Raw genomic sequence first — 13719 nt, forward strand, 5'->3', positions numbered from 1 at the left:
CATTCTCGTTTTATGCTTCTGGGTGGGTGTGGGGTTTAGAATGTGTGTGTTGGTGGGGGGAAGTGGAATGGTAAATTAGTCTCTTTCTCTGAACCACGAGGGTAGTAAGAGGAGTAAAGAATGAGAAGGATTAGCGGTGGAAAAGGAGTTTGCTGCTTTGCGTGGGCCCTCTCCCTAGAGTCAGAAGACCAGTCTCATTTGCACCCTTGGTCGGAGGATGGCAAGGCACCATGGAGACAACACGGTGACCTTCCCCACTAGGCACCATGAACAGCAGAGCTAGGAACACTTGCTGTCCCTGAGAGGACTCCCGCTTGCCTTACTTAGAAACAGCACTGGAAACAAAGTTATTTAGGTGAGGGGATATGGAAGACTAAGAGGGAAGGGAAGATGGCGGGTACCATGATGAAGAGGAGACTTTGCCCGTTGCCCTTCAGTAGAAGCCGAAGTTTCAGTCTCTGGGTTCGAAAGCGGGACATTCTGAAATTGCCACGGAGCGTGTGCTTTTGAAGACCTGGAAACTGCCCCTTGGGGAACAAACACACTTTGTGAGGAGCAAGGCCATGTGCATTCGATTACTTGCCCGTATTTACTTTCAGTTTGCTTTTGCTTGGCGTGGTTGAGTTGGCCGATGTCCAGCAGCCCCAAAGATGCCAGATCCTCCTGGCTGGCTGTTCAATTGCTGCACGCCTTTGATCTCCACCATCACCCAGTCCAATTGGACTCAGTGAGATTCAGGAAGCCGGCCAGTTTTCTCCTTTCCAGTGCTTCTTTTAAGGGTGTGTCTGCATTTATGTTCTGAAATCATGGACATTTGCAAAAGTGATCTGTGCTTGTGAGTTCATTTTGGAGGGTGTTTTCCCCCACCCCACCCCAAGGCCTTTTGCTTTGAGATCTAGGACATTACAGAGAGATCTGATAGTACCAAGAGGAACAGTAGGTATACCTTAGACATACACTATGCTTTGCTGGTTTTTGGTCAATTTCCAGGTACCAGAAACTCATAAAATCCATGTGTCGACAGAAAGGAAAACATGCATCCTTTCAGTGCACATCCCAGTCACTATTCTATTACTCACTTTGTTCTGAGTCACTGGGAAAGATCACATCAACATAAAAAAACAGCGTCTGAAATCAAAGGACACAGCACCATCTGAGGGAGGGCTGAGCACGTCATCTCTCACTTCAACAAGAACTGTGTCACTTTGGCCTCAGATGAGAAACGCTGATGTTTTTCTTGTTTGTTTGCTTCAAAATCCAAGTATATGCTGCAAATGCTGTGATCCTGGTCCATCCTCAAGCATCTTGCACAATCTTTTATATGTATGTACATTATCCTTTGGAGGCCTACAATGAGGAAGCTCAACAGTAAAGAGTTATAGAAAACTGGGCAGACATTCGCCCAGGATAAGGGCACAGCACGTGGGTCAGTCCCTCTCCCCACTGTGACCAATGGGCCATGGGTTCAGGGGCCTGTAGGGAGCCCACCACACTCACCTTTTCTTAGAAAGAAAGAGAAGGGACAACCATGACTCCACCCCTTCGTACTCTTGATACCTGAACTTGCAGGTAGATACCTGAACACACAGGTATGCCCTTTTACAGAAGCAATCTCCCATTAGCCTCTGGTGAAGATGTCCCTTGTCCTGTCTAGAACATGATGTGTACATGGTGGGACCTCAATCCACTCCTAATCAACACATCATTTCTTATTTTCATCATCAATCTGGTGGTGGAAATCTTATTTCTTAAAGGATTTTATTTATTAATTTTCAGAGAGAGGGAAAGGGAAGGAGAAAGAGAGGGAGTGTGGTTGTTTCTCACACCCCCCTGCTGGGGACCTGGCCCATAACCCAGGCATGTACCCTGACCGGAAATTGAACCAGTGACCCTTTGGCTCACAGGCTGGCACTCAATCCACTGATGCTGGAGATTTTCAACTACCTGCCACATGTAAAATTTTCTAAAATTCTGATCCTCTTTGACACCTTGTGAGAGTCAGTTAGCTTTTCTTTGTTCCATATCCATCGAGCAGAATATACCTTCCAACCTGATCAGCCATCTCCTGGTTGTGTAGTGACTCACACAGGATGGCTGTATCAGTGCTGACCCTCTCCCAAATAATAAAAAGCACGGTTGAACCCATAGATTTTAAACTCTGAGCTTGGATAGGAAGAACATCCAGTATATTTTCACAACAGATAGTTTTTTTCTATCTCCATTTTTTGGAGAAAGAACAGAGGTGCAGCACATGTCACCGTTCTCAGGTTCAATTCCAGAACCTGGGCTCCTTCCTTTTCAGTTGACCCACCCAACATGCTTCATTTGAAGAGAAAAGGAGCAGTGTAATGCTGACCAAGTGTCTAATAAGTACCACCTGTAATGCAGACCGGTCTCAAATATTTATATTTTAATTATACTTACGAAGAAACTAGAACTCAGCAAGGGTAAGAACTTGCCTGGGACCCTCTACTAGGAAAGGAGGCAGAGCCAGGGTTCAAGTCCAGATGCCTCCTCTACCTATGTTGTACTATGAGGACTCTCTTGCTTATTATTTTTTATTAGATTGTGTCATCAGGAATATTTTTAACTTTAGCCCCAGTCCAATGGGATGGATGAGTCTTGGGTCGAGGATGAGATATTCTCACTAGGTTTGGTTTGGGGAAGGCACTCTGAAAAGGGGAACCTCTTGCTTCTGGGGTGATGATCCCTGAGTGCCACCTCAGAGACATCGGGGTATTGAAGTAGAACTGTGTCACTAAGCAGAATTGGGTAGGACTGAGACACAGGCCAGGTACCAGTGGCATCTAAGGGAGGTGTCATGCAGTAGGGGGGCATTTTGGAAGTTGCTCCAGCCATTCCTCAGCTCTCAGGAGCCTATCAGTTCCACTGATATTTATTATACTCCTTCCAAGTGCCAGACCCTTGCTCAGTGGGCTCACTGAGCCGGTACAGACCTATAAACAAGCAAGATCTCTGCTCTCAGGGAGCTTCCAGTTCAGGCCAGGAAATCTATAGGGCTACCAATGTAAACCTTTTTTTTTTTTTTGCTGGAGGGAATAACAGACTGTTATGGGAAGCCCAGGGGAGATTAAATCAGTTCTGGTCTAGGTGGGAAGGCAAGCTGCGTGGCAGACCAGCGTTCGACAGTATAAGTAGGAAAGAAGAGAAGGTGACTCTAACTGAAGGCACAGCCTATATATAAACATAGCTCAGAGAAGCACCAGTCTTCCGGCAGAGAGCTTTGAATAGCCTGTGTGGCTGAATTTTAGATCACTCAGGGCAGGCAGAACAGTCAAAATAAAATGGAGATGGTTCACAGTGAGATTATTGCCCTTATGTCAAGTCTGGAATTTATTTTGAAACCAATGTAGTTTTTGAACAGGGTGACATAGTCCTTTGCATGATCAAAAATAACTTGGCGTTGGAGTGGTGGGATGCACTGGGGAGAGTGAGGGAAGGCAGACAATGTGGTGAGGACACCGGTTAGGAAGACTTTATCCAGGTGGGAGGTGCTGGGGCCCAACATTGGGAATACATGCAGGTTGGGGCTCACGGTAATGGCAGAAGCAGCACAAGCTGGGGATGAATATCATGGGAGGGGGGAGATTATCCAGGAATGAGGGATTTGTAAGGATTTAAAGCCTAAGTAATGAATAACTTAGTGATACTGTCAGCTGAAACAGAAGGCCCAGGCAAGGAGCAGGTTTGGGTGGAGGTTATGCACTTGATTTTGTTAGCGGCGGTGCCCACTTCTCCAGTGAAGAGGCAAATACTTGAGAGAGTGGCTTACTCTCTGCCTGCTACTTTGTGAAGCCCAGTCTGAATTGCCATATAAGGCTGTTCTGGGCTCACAGATGAATGTCCCAGGAAAATTATGAGTGAATCTGTAATTCGCTTCACACTATACATGTATGTACAATGGCAGACACATAGGCACTGGACACAGACTATTTGAGATTGCTAACTTTCTGCAGAGAGAAGATAAATGTTTAAGCATCACAGTTTGAGCCCTGAATTGCACTGGCTATATGCAAGTAATGTATTGATTCAATCTTAAGTTCAATTTTAACTCCTTGGGAAAAAAGAACATAGCTATGCAATTCTTTCTATACGATGCTTAGAGTAAAAAAAGCACCCTAGAGATGTCTTCTGGGAATGAACATGTTTCCTCCTCTCATTAATCAGTATTCTACCATACCACTCACGTAGAGGAGGACATACAGAAAATTGCAGTCTCCCCACTTTACATGTGGAAAAACAGCCTTTGTCTTGCCAGTGACTAAGTTTATGTTGCCCCATGAGTTAATGCTATTGATTTTTGTAAAAGACAACACAAGTCCAATGTGGATTTCTTTAGAAATGTCATATTTTGGGCCTCATGCAGGGTAAGCAGATGTTCAAATTACAGTTTATACCAACATCATGTGGACTGGAAAGTCTCCCATAAGTTCTTGAAGGATAATATCAGCAATTGTGTGTGTGTATGTGTTTATAGAAGGTCTTTGCCAAACAAATGAACAAATAAATGAAAGAATGACTCTACATTGAAGTCAGATATAAACTGGAAAACTCTGATCATTATCCAAATGGATTATTTCAAAGCATTCAGATGTTTAGTGCTGAGTATGTTAATTATTAAATTTTATTAAATATTCTACATTTGTTTTGTGAGTATTCTTTGGATAGTGGATAGATACCATGTATATCTAGCCAAAGGTTCCACTGTATTGATAAGCACAGGTAGTTATTGAACATTGACTTTATATTATACACCTTTTATAGATTTATCATTTTACTTCATACTCACAAATAATTTAAGAGGTAGGGGCCAGATAGTTCCATTATACAAATGAAGAGATTGTTTAAGCATTTCCTGCCTTGGAAAAGTCACCATCTGGAAGGGAACCAAAGCCTGTTTGATGCCCAAATTTACCCTCTTAATCCCTATGCAATATTGTTTCTGTGTTCAGATTATGTGCACACTTTCTGTTACTCATAAAGAGGTTCTACTCAACTCAGAATAAGCTCTGGGGTTTTGAAATGATTGTTTTGCCAGAAAAAAAAATGCATTCATCCTTCCTCAGAATCTCTACCATGGTCCACTCATTGAGAATAGGACCAGATCAAGAAACTAAAAGCATTTTTTTTTCTACATAAAATGTGGATGGGTAGTAGGATATGGAACAATTTTCCCAGCCAAACTGACTTCAAAACAGAACTATGTATTTTATGAACTTCTGTTGATCATGTCAGTTCAGAACACAAAGCTCTTGCTTTCCTTCTCTAGATAAAATTTTTAAAGTCTTGCTCATAAGGTGATACCTTGCTGTCTCATTATTTCCTTAGACTGTGCAGGAACCAGGAGCCAGTGTCTTTGTAAAAGCAATGTAAACCTTGCTAAAACAATTTCATGTGCATGGTCACAGAGTGAGAATACAAGTTTCTTCCATCTGAGGGTCATCAAGCCCACTCTGAGCTCCAACTGGCCACTTGGGCCTGGTCAGTAACCCTACCATTGATAACTTTGGTTGACTTCCAATTTGAAGGGCTCTATAGCCTCATAGAAACCTCTCTGCCTGGTCTTATTTCTTGCTACCTATTTTCTAAGTTACACCTAGCTTGGAAAACTTTCTTTACAGCACTGGTAAGACTTGATATTTTTCCCTGGGGTCACAGGGTAAGGTTTTGGATCACCTCCACAACAAAAGTAACATCTCGGACTCTCTACTGCACTTGTGCAATGAAAACAGGCGTGAACTGGGCTTCACTCTGCTTTCCTCTCTGTGGCCTATCCAACCTTTCAGAGTCCCATCTGTCAGTTCTCAGGGTCCTGTCTGCAGAGCCTGAACTATTCTTTCTTTTTATTCTACTTTTAAAAAATTCTCTTTGCGCTTACAGTATCAGAGAACTTAGACATGACAACTTGAGGCAATAGTTAGTAACCACTACTATCCAAGCTACCAGGGCAGCTGTAGGAAGCCTCTTTTTAAAGCAATATTCCCGAGTGCAGTATCCGTCAGCAACGCTGTGGACCTCTTACTGTGGATATTCGACTATTTCCCTGTGAAGAGAGTCCCAGGCATCTGGCGTAGGGACTGACTGCAGTGCCAAGGTTCTCCTCCGTTTCAATCAGAAACTCTAGATTTGCAGGGCATGCACACTAATTTCTACTCTCTCGTATCCAAAGCCAAGTCACTGAGGAGCGTGGGGTGCCCAAGGAGATCAATAATTTCATAACCAACAACTTGAATTTGGAAATCAGGCGGCAAGGGCCAGAATTCCCCCATGCGGAGCCTTACTCCACTGTGACTTACTCCACTCCATGTTGTGACTCACACAACATGACGTACGTCCGAGACCTCTCAGTTCACGGTTTTATGCGACAGGACACAGGAGCGGCCAACTGTAGGGAAGACTGATAGCTCAAGGGTGAGTCTCTCTGGGAACAGGAAGCAGGCACCGCTGTACCAACAAGGCTTTGGGATGGAGAATTTCAACAGGTTTTGTAGAAGGAATTGGGCTAAGCCGGAGGCTGCCAGGAGGGTGTGCTCCTGTCACGTGGAGTGTGCCTTTCCTCTGGATTTGTCCCTGTCCAGGTCACATGATCCAGAAAGGAGCCTCCATGCAGCCGTGTGACTTGCATTCATGTAGTGCATTCCTTTGTATGTGCCCAGTTCAGAGCCTCACGTTCTGGATTAGAACAGACAAAGGGATATGTCTACATAGTCCTCTCCCCCAAATTCCTTCTTATACCCTTTGTGATGGGCTTACAATCTTCCCACTGTCCAATAAATGTGGTACACTAGCAAGGATTTGGATGACCTGAGTCAGAATTGCACAGGGAACTTGCAAAAGCTACAGGTGTCTGGGCTTCACTGCAGAACTAATGTGTTAAGAAGTCAGGATATTTTCGGGTGAGTTGTTGGAAGGGCAGGAATCTGCATTTTTTAAATCTGTGTCTCAGAGTTTGAGATCTTCTGCTCCACGCTAATCTAGCAAGCTGTGGAATACATGAGCCTAATTAGATCATTCCTCTGGTGAAAACCCATCAGTGGTGCCCCTTCCTGGAAGGTCTGGAGCCTCAGCCCTGCACACACGGCTCCCACGTGCTGGCCTCTCCCTTCCTCTCCATTCTCAGCCCCGGCCTTAATCAAATCCTGTTCTTTGTGTCTTGTGGGCTGCTGCTCGTGGAGAGTCATGGCATCCATTCGTCTTTCCTGACTGCCTGAGGCACAACTTCCCTGAGAGGTCCTCCCCGTCTCAGACCTCGAGAACCTGAGTCCCTTTCTGCAATGTCCTGGTGCTGCTCTGTACCAGGGTCCCTCAACTTGGACCCTTGGAGCATTTTGGACTAGATGATACATTTCAATGAGGTATAATTGGCAAACAACATTATATTAATTTCAAGTACACCACATAATTATTTGATATTAGTGTATATTATGAAATGAACACCACAATAATTTTGGCGAATATCTGTTACTATGTATAATTATAAAACTTTTCTTATGATGAGAACTTTTAGGAACTTTTAAGATCTACTTTCTTAGCAACTTTCAAATACACAATACAGTATCATTAACTTTAGTCACTATGCTGTGTATTACATGCCAGGACTTATTTATTTTTAATTTTATAGCTAGAAGTTTTTACCTTTTGTCTTCATTCACCTATTCTACTCACCCTCAATGCCCTGCCTTTGGCAACTGCCAATCTGTTCCCTGTACCTATGTGGGGTTTTTGTTTATTTTTAGAATACACATATAAGTGAGATCATATGGTATTTGTCTTTCTCTGTCTGACTTATTTCACTTAGCGTAATGCCTTCAAGGTCCATCCATGTTGGCAAATGGCAGAATGTCCTTCTTTTCTGTGGCTGAATAATATTCCATTACATATGAATGATCTTTGTTGTAGGGGGCAGGCCTGTTATTGAAGGGTATTTAGCAACAACATTCCTGGCCTCTACCCACTAGAAGTCAGTAGCAACCCCTCACTCGTGAGAACCAAAAATGTCTTCAAATGTTATCCAAATATCCCCCTGGGGCACAGAATTGTACCTGGTTGAGACCACTGCTCTACGCGTATATCACAGCCCTCACCAAATAACGTAGAAAGGAGTTGTTTACTTACTCACCTCCTCTAAGGTTCTGAGAGCTTCTCAAGACCAGGAACATAACAAAACTGTCCTTGTGTCTCCTGGGCCAATCATAGCACTGAATGCAGAATGGGCATGGAATATGCATTTCCTAGGCTCAACTTCATGAAACCCTGATGTCAGAAGATCTAGATTTGAAGCTTACCTTCTTTGTCTCTACTGCTTAAACTGTTGTGACTGTGGACAAATCAGTTAGCATCTCCATGCCTCAGATTTCCTCATGTGGAAAATGGGGATAATAGCACCAGCCTTGCCTCTTTGGGTGGTTATGTGGATGAAATGAGAGCATGTATGTAAAAGCGAAAAGGACAGAAAGAAGCTCCTTAAGACAACGTGTCCTGTCTGCATTCTCCAGCCACAGACTTTGGGTGGCCTTGCAAGTTCAAGTCTACTCAATCCATGTATAATCTTCTGTAACAGTGTGTGGAAGATTTCTTTACAGCAAAGCACAATGTATGCATAAAAGCCTTGTTGACATGTTTAAACCTGCAAGATGGAGTGAGACAGCACAACTACTGAACAGGACACTGCACAGCGCCCGGTGCAGCCTAAAGGATGCTTTATTCCCTGTTCTGGCTGGGCTTCTTCAAGCCCTGGAAAGACTGGGGTCTCGGGGAGCCATTTCTGCTCTAGGCCTGTCTGGTGTTCTGAGTCCTCAAGGGAACGCCAGTTCCATCCTTTGTTCCCTAGACTGGTGCTTTGTGCTCTGTGCTGGAATGGCTGCTTCCTTATTTTCTGACCTTTAATATTAGTGATAGGAAATGAGCAGGTTTTGTATCAGCAACTTCTCAGGATTCACAGTATAAACTCTTTGTAAAGATTTCTTCTCTCTAACAAACCCTATGGAATCCCTCTCCAGTTATAATATTTATCGCCTTCAAACAGTGTCTAATTTTTGAAGACACTTTCAAAAAGTGTCTACCTACTTTATGATTTCCTTTTACACTCCGGGTGTTCCATCACTGTTGCCGCTGTGTGGGCCCAGGACTGTGACGGGCTGGTTTATACATCACCCTCCCTCCTTCTTCCAGACCAAGTGCAGCTGAGAGGGACACCTGTTGAATGGAAGTGGACTTGGATGTGCCACCATCACTCCTCTCCAGCTGCAGCAGCTGCAGCAGGGTAGGTCTTTCCGTTAACCATTTCATGCCTGGAACATGTAAGTAGCACAAACGCTCACAAATTGTAAAAGTCTGTACGAACGAGTCAGAAAGTCCTAGACACATATGCTTTTAGGATTGGAGGAACACTTGAAAACCAACTAGTCTAGCTCTTTGATTTTAAACTTGACAACACTGAAGACTGAACAGGTTGAGTGACTCACTCATTACTATTTTCTTTGCCGTTACCGACTGTCTCAAAATGCCAATCTGCATCATTCTGTTCTTTTATAATGCATCAGAACTAATCTTTATTTTCCAACTTTTCTTCCTGATTCTCTCTTCAAGCTTAAAAATCATTTTCTTTCAATACAAGATTTAGGGTATCCCATCTGAAAAAGGTGATAGATATTTTAAACTAGTGAGTTCTGTGTATCTATTTTAACAGTAGTATATGCTTAGAGTGATGAACTGGTTGTTTTTACCCCCAAGAGACTAATTATTTCTGTGAAAATTGAAAATAGCTCTAATCTATTCCAAAAATGTTGTTTCTTATAATTTGTTTTTAAAAATTCTTAGGCAGATTACCAGAATTTTTTTTGGGGGGGGGGTGGAGAAGTCTGCTGTTTGGGAAAATTTGCATTGCTCATTGGCCACTAAAATTTTTCTATTTGGGGATTTTGGGTAACTTGCAATATGATGCACCTGTTTATTAGTTTATCTGAAGAGCTCGCTGAGGGCTTGGTTGAGGAGCTGCAGCCTGAGAGTCCAGGGTAGCTCAAGGCTGATCAAAGACAGCATTTCTTTGGGGACTCAGATCATTATGAAAGTAAAATGGGTGGGAGAGATTGACTTGGGATTTCAAACTTCTGTTTTGCTAAACAAGTACTTAAAAAAGAAAGAAGAAGACCACCATCATCCACAACTGTGATTGTTTCTTAAAAGAGAGGTTTCTTTAGGATAAAAACAAAAAAATAGGATATAAAATCTCAGCACATGCTTTTATTTTTCACATCTGAGTGCATGTATCCATCCAAATTGATATTTGGAAACCACTAAATTTAGATTAATTAATCAAGAACCAGAGATGTAAATTATGAGGTCAAATACTATTTTGTAAAAAAGGAGGCCCCAAAATCTTTGATTTGTATTGGTATTAGCTGTTAGCTGTGAACATGGCACCAGGTGTTAGAACAGTGGACACAGACAAGACCTTGGTTCAGCAAGCCTGGTATTTGAGTTTTGGCTAAGAAAGAATTCAGAGTCAAGGCTCAGACTGTAAGACAAAGTTTATTTAGAAAATCGTAAAGGTAGAAGAAGTAAATAGTAGAAGATATGCAGTCAAGAAACAAGTTGCAGAGGCAAAAGAAGGGCCACTGGAGCTTAAAAAGAGAGAGAGGCAAGGAAAATGTGCTTGAGAAAAGGGGGTGGGAAAAGGTGAGGGCACACTCCGTACAGAGAAGTGTCATGACATCCCAAGGGTTTTTAAGGTGGGGGTTTTAGGGGAGGTCCCGGGGAGGAGCATCATCAGCTTTCCAGGTGTGTCCTTTAAGGGCCACTGATTGATTAGGGCCAGGGCAGGGGGCCATCTGTCATCATGGCTGGTGCTCATGTAAGCCCAGGCTTTCCTCGTCTGGTTTCACTGCTTTTCTAGGCCTGCAGCTGAAATACAACTGAAGCCTAGATGTTATCCCTAGAGATTAATGCTTAAGGGAGTGGTCATGCAAGAACCTGAGTGGGAGTCCCATGAAGCCACTTGTTCCTCCCCTAAGGGAGGTCTGCTGAATGACTAGTGACATGCCAGAGGAGGAAAAGTCAAGGGGGGTTAAACCACGTGACCAGCAATATGCTAGTGGAGGAAAGGTCACCCTGGGGGCAAGGTCCTTGTTTTCCCAGTTTTGCCTGTTGCTAGGCAACCAGGGCTTTCCACCCTGGTGACCTTCTGGACCTAGAGTATCATCCTAGCCCTGCTCATGTCTGTCTGACTGCCTACCACATGAACTATTGCTCATATCATGTGGCTCTTCAGTGGGACCAAGGTGTTTTCTATATCTGAAGATTTCTAGGTTATTAGAGAGACAGCATAGTGAAATCTGTCTGCCCAGTCACATAGATGAGGATGAGAGGGTCTTTAACTTTGCCACACTCTGTAAACTACTTAGCTTCTTTGTTTCTTCATTTTTAAAAAAAGGGTCTATTTCGGCATTAAATCTGAAAGCATTTAACAAGCTACAAAGTGGTCTGTCGCTGTGAGATTTTGGTCCATATCTTTACTCTTGGTGGACTTCTCTTTAGTCAAAGATTTATCAAGCCTGTGTTAATCTGTCTACAATGTCTGATGAAACTTAACAAAACATGTTTTACATAAGCGACTACAGCATATAAAGCATAGGTCAGTGCCTGGCAAAAAATAAGCAGTCAATTACTTTTAATATCCTTTACCCAGTGAAAGTATATGTATGTTTTGACTCTCCACATAACATAATGACAGACATTTTACAATAAAAGTGATAGCCCAACTGAAATTATGCGTTTATGATCTTTTTGAAGTTTTCTTGGATAAATGAGTGAAAAGGAAATCGAGATAACCTTTATGTTATGAAAACTTTCAGCTACGCATCAGGTTTTTCACTTCACTTCCCTCTCTCTCCTCTGCGCCCTCTGCTGACTGCAAATCTGAATTAAATTAGCAAATTTAACTATTTTGAACAAAAAGGCCACAATTTTCCCCAGTCTGTGACTGAAAGTTATTACCACTTGGAAGAATCATGGTATCTGCTTTTTTCTTTTTTAACGACACCAGGAAAACCTGGTATAATAATGTAAGGATTAGATAATATAGACAGATAATAAAATATGTAGAAAACTAAATAGAAAATAAAAGTCAAATGTTTGCTTTCAGTAGAACTGTCAGCGTTATGCTGTATCTTCAATTTTTCTCTCCATATAATATGTGGTTTTCTTACAAAAATAGGATCATGCTCTTTGACGTGATTTTTACAAACTTACTTTGAGCACTGTTCACTCGTGCGTCTTTTCATGGCAGTAAATGGACCATCGGTAAAGGATACACAGTGTTCCGCTGCAGGGGTGTCCCATAATGTCTTTATATATTTATAAAGTGCACATTTACTCTGCTTTTAGCTTTTCCTATTGCTGTTTTTTTAAGATTATGTATTTCTTTATTCATTTACTTTTAAGAGAGATGGGAAGGGAGGGAGAAAGAGAGGGAGAAAAACATGGATGTGTGAGGGACACATCAACTGGTTGCCTTTCCCACATCCCCAAACAGGGACCTGGCTTCCAACCCAGGCAGGTGCCCTGACTAGGAGGAGTCAGACCAGTGATGCTTTGCTTCACAGGCTGGTGCTCAATCCACTGAGCCACACCAGCCAGGGTGCTGTTGTTGTTGTTTTTTTTTAATTTTTTAATGTCCCATGAAGACATGTCAGAAGTTAGAGCTAACATTGATAACACTCCACAATTAATATCAGGGGATAAAAATGATACACCAGTCCCCAGGGCCACAATATACTCTATTAGCAATCCCTTCTCCTGCCCCTTTCCATTCTGTCCACTGCTTAGCAGTTTTTACTAACTGGCATAAAAATATATCTATCATCAGCAATAAGCAAATGTTTTCATAAGATTTCAAACCTTTTCCTCAATAAGATTTAAGAAGACATTTCATCCCCCAAATGAGAGGTGACCGTCATAGAGAAGGAGAAATCTGAGGTCTGGAGGGACCCTGTGAAAATTAGAGCACATGCCCCCTGTTCAACTCCTGATGAAGGAGTAACTGTCCTCTCTCATACTGAAAAAAATCCAGTTAGTGAAGCCGGAGATAAACTGGAGACTCACAGGAAAATAACAGTTGAAAGTGAGAGGAGAAAGTTGAGAAATAAGGTGCCCCAAAGGTATAGTCTGCACAAAGCAGAGCAGGAATCAGGACTGAGAAAACACAGACATAAATCAAAGCAACAGATGAAGTAATCTTTGAGCTAAAGAAATATCTCAGTTTGAACTTGAAAAAAAATTTGCTGAAAAATCAATGAAACACTTGTCTAGGCAGGTCGAGTGAAATTCTCTTTTCTTTAATCTTCACCGAGGAATATGTTTATTGATTCGAGAGAGAAAGAGAGAGAGAAACATCAATCAGCTGCCTCCTGTACCCACTTGACCGGGGATCAAACCAGAAACCCTTTGGTGTGTAGGACAGTGCTCCAACCAAAGGAGCCACCCAGCCAGGGGTCCAAGCAAAATTCCTGAATATAAAAGAGGAACCAAACTTTCTGTAAGGATTGAGACTTTTAAAAGAAACCAGGTATATCTTCTGTAGACAAGCACAAGCGAAGCTATCTTCCCTAAAGCTAAATGCCAGGCCTCAGTGTTTGGAGAACTTTGAAAAGGAATCGAAATGAAGAGTTCAAGGGTGGTGAAGGCATAGTTTATAAGTTT

The 13719-nt window shown here is 42.5% G+C and overlaps 1 protein-coding gene across 2 annotated transcripts in view; it reads left to right on the top strand.

Annotated features, from left to right (window-relative positions):
• PCTP (phosphatidylcholine transfer protein) overlaps positions 1-13719 on the top strand; it is a 131451-nt gene that overhangs the window by 81928 nt on the left and 35804 nt on the right. Inside the window, exon 2 of one of the 2 annotated variants that reach the window (XM_053656649.1) lies at positions 9193-9283. The exons of the other annotated variant lie outside the window; for it this stretch is intronic. Coding sequence (XP_053512624.1) covers positions 9224-9283 — 60 coding nt within the window. The 5' untranslated portion in view covers positions 9193-9223. The remainder of the gene's footprint in view (positions 1-9192; positions 9284-13719) is intronic. 2 annotated transcript variants of the gene reach the window in all.

The sequence above is a fragment of the Artibeus jamaicensis genome, unplaced genomic scaffold (genome assembly GCF_021234435.1).
Source record: "Artibeus jamaicensis isolate MK-2021 breed Jamaican fruit bat unplaced genomic scaffold, CSHL_Jam_final contig_1998, whole genome shotgun sequence".
NCBI lineage: Eukaryota > Metazoa > Chordata > Mammalia > Chiroptera > Phyllostomidae > Artibeus > Artibeus jamaicensis.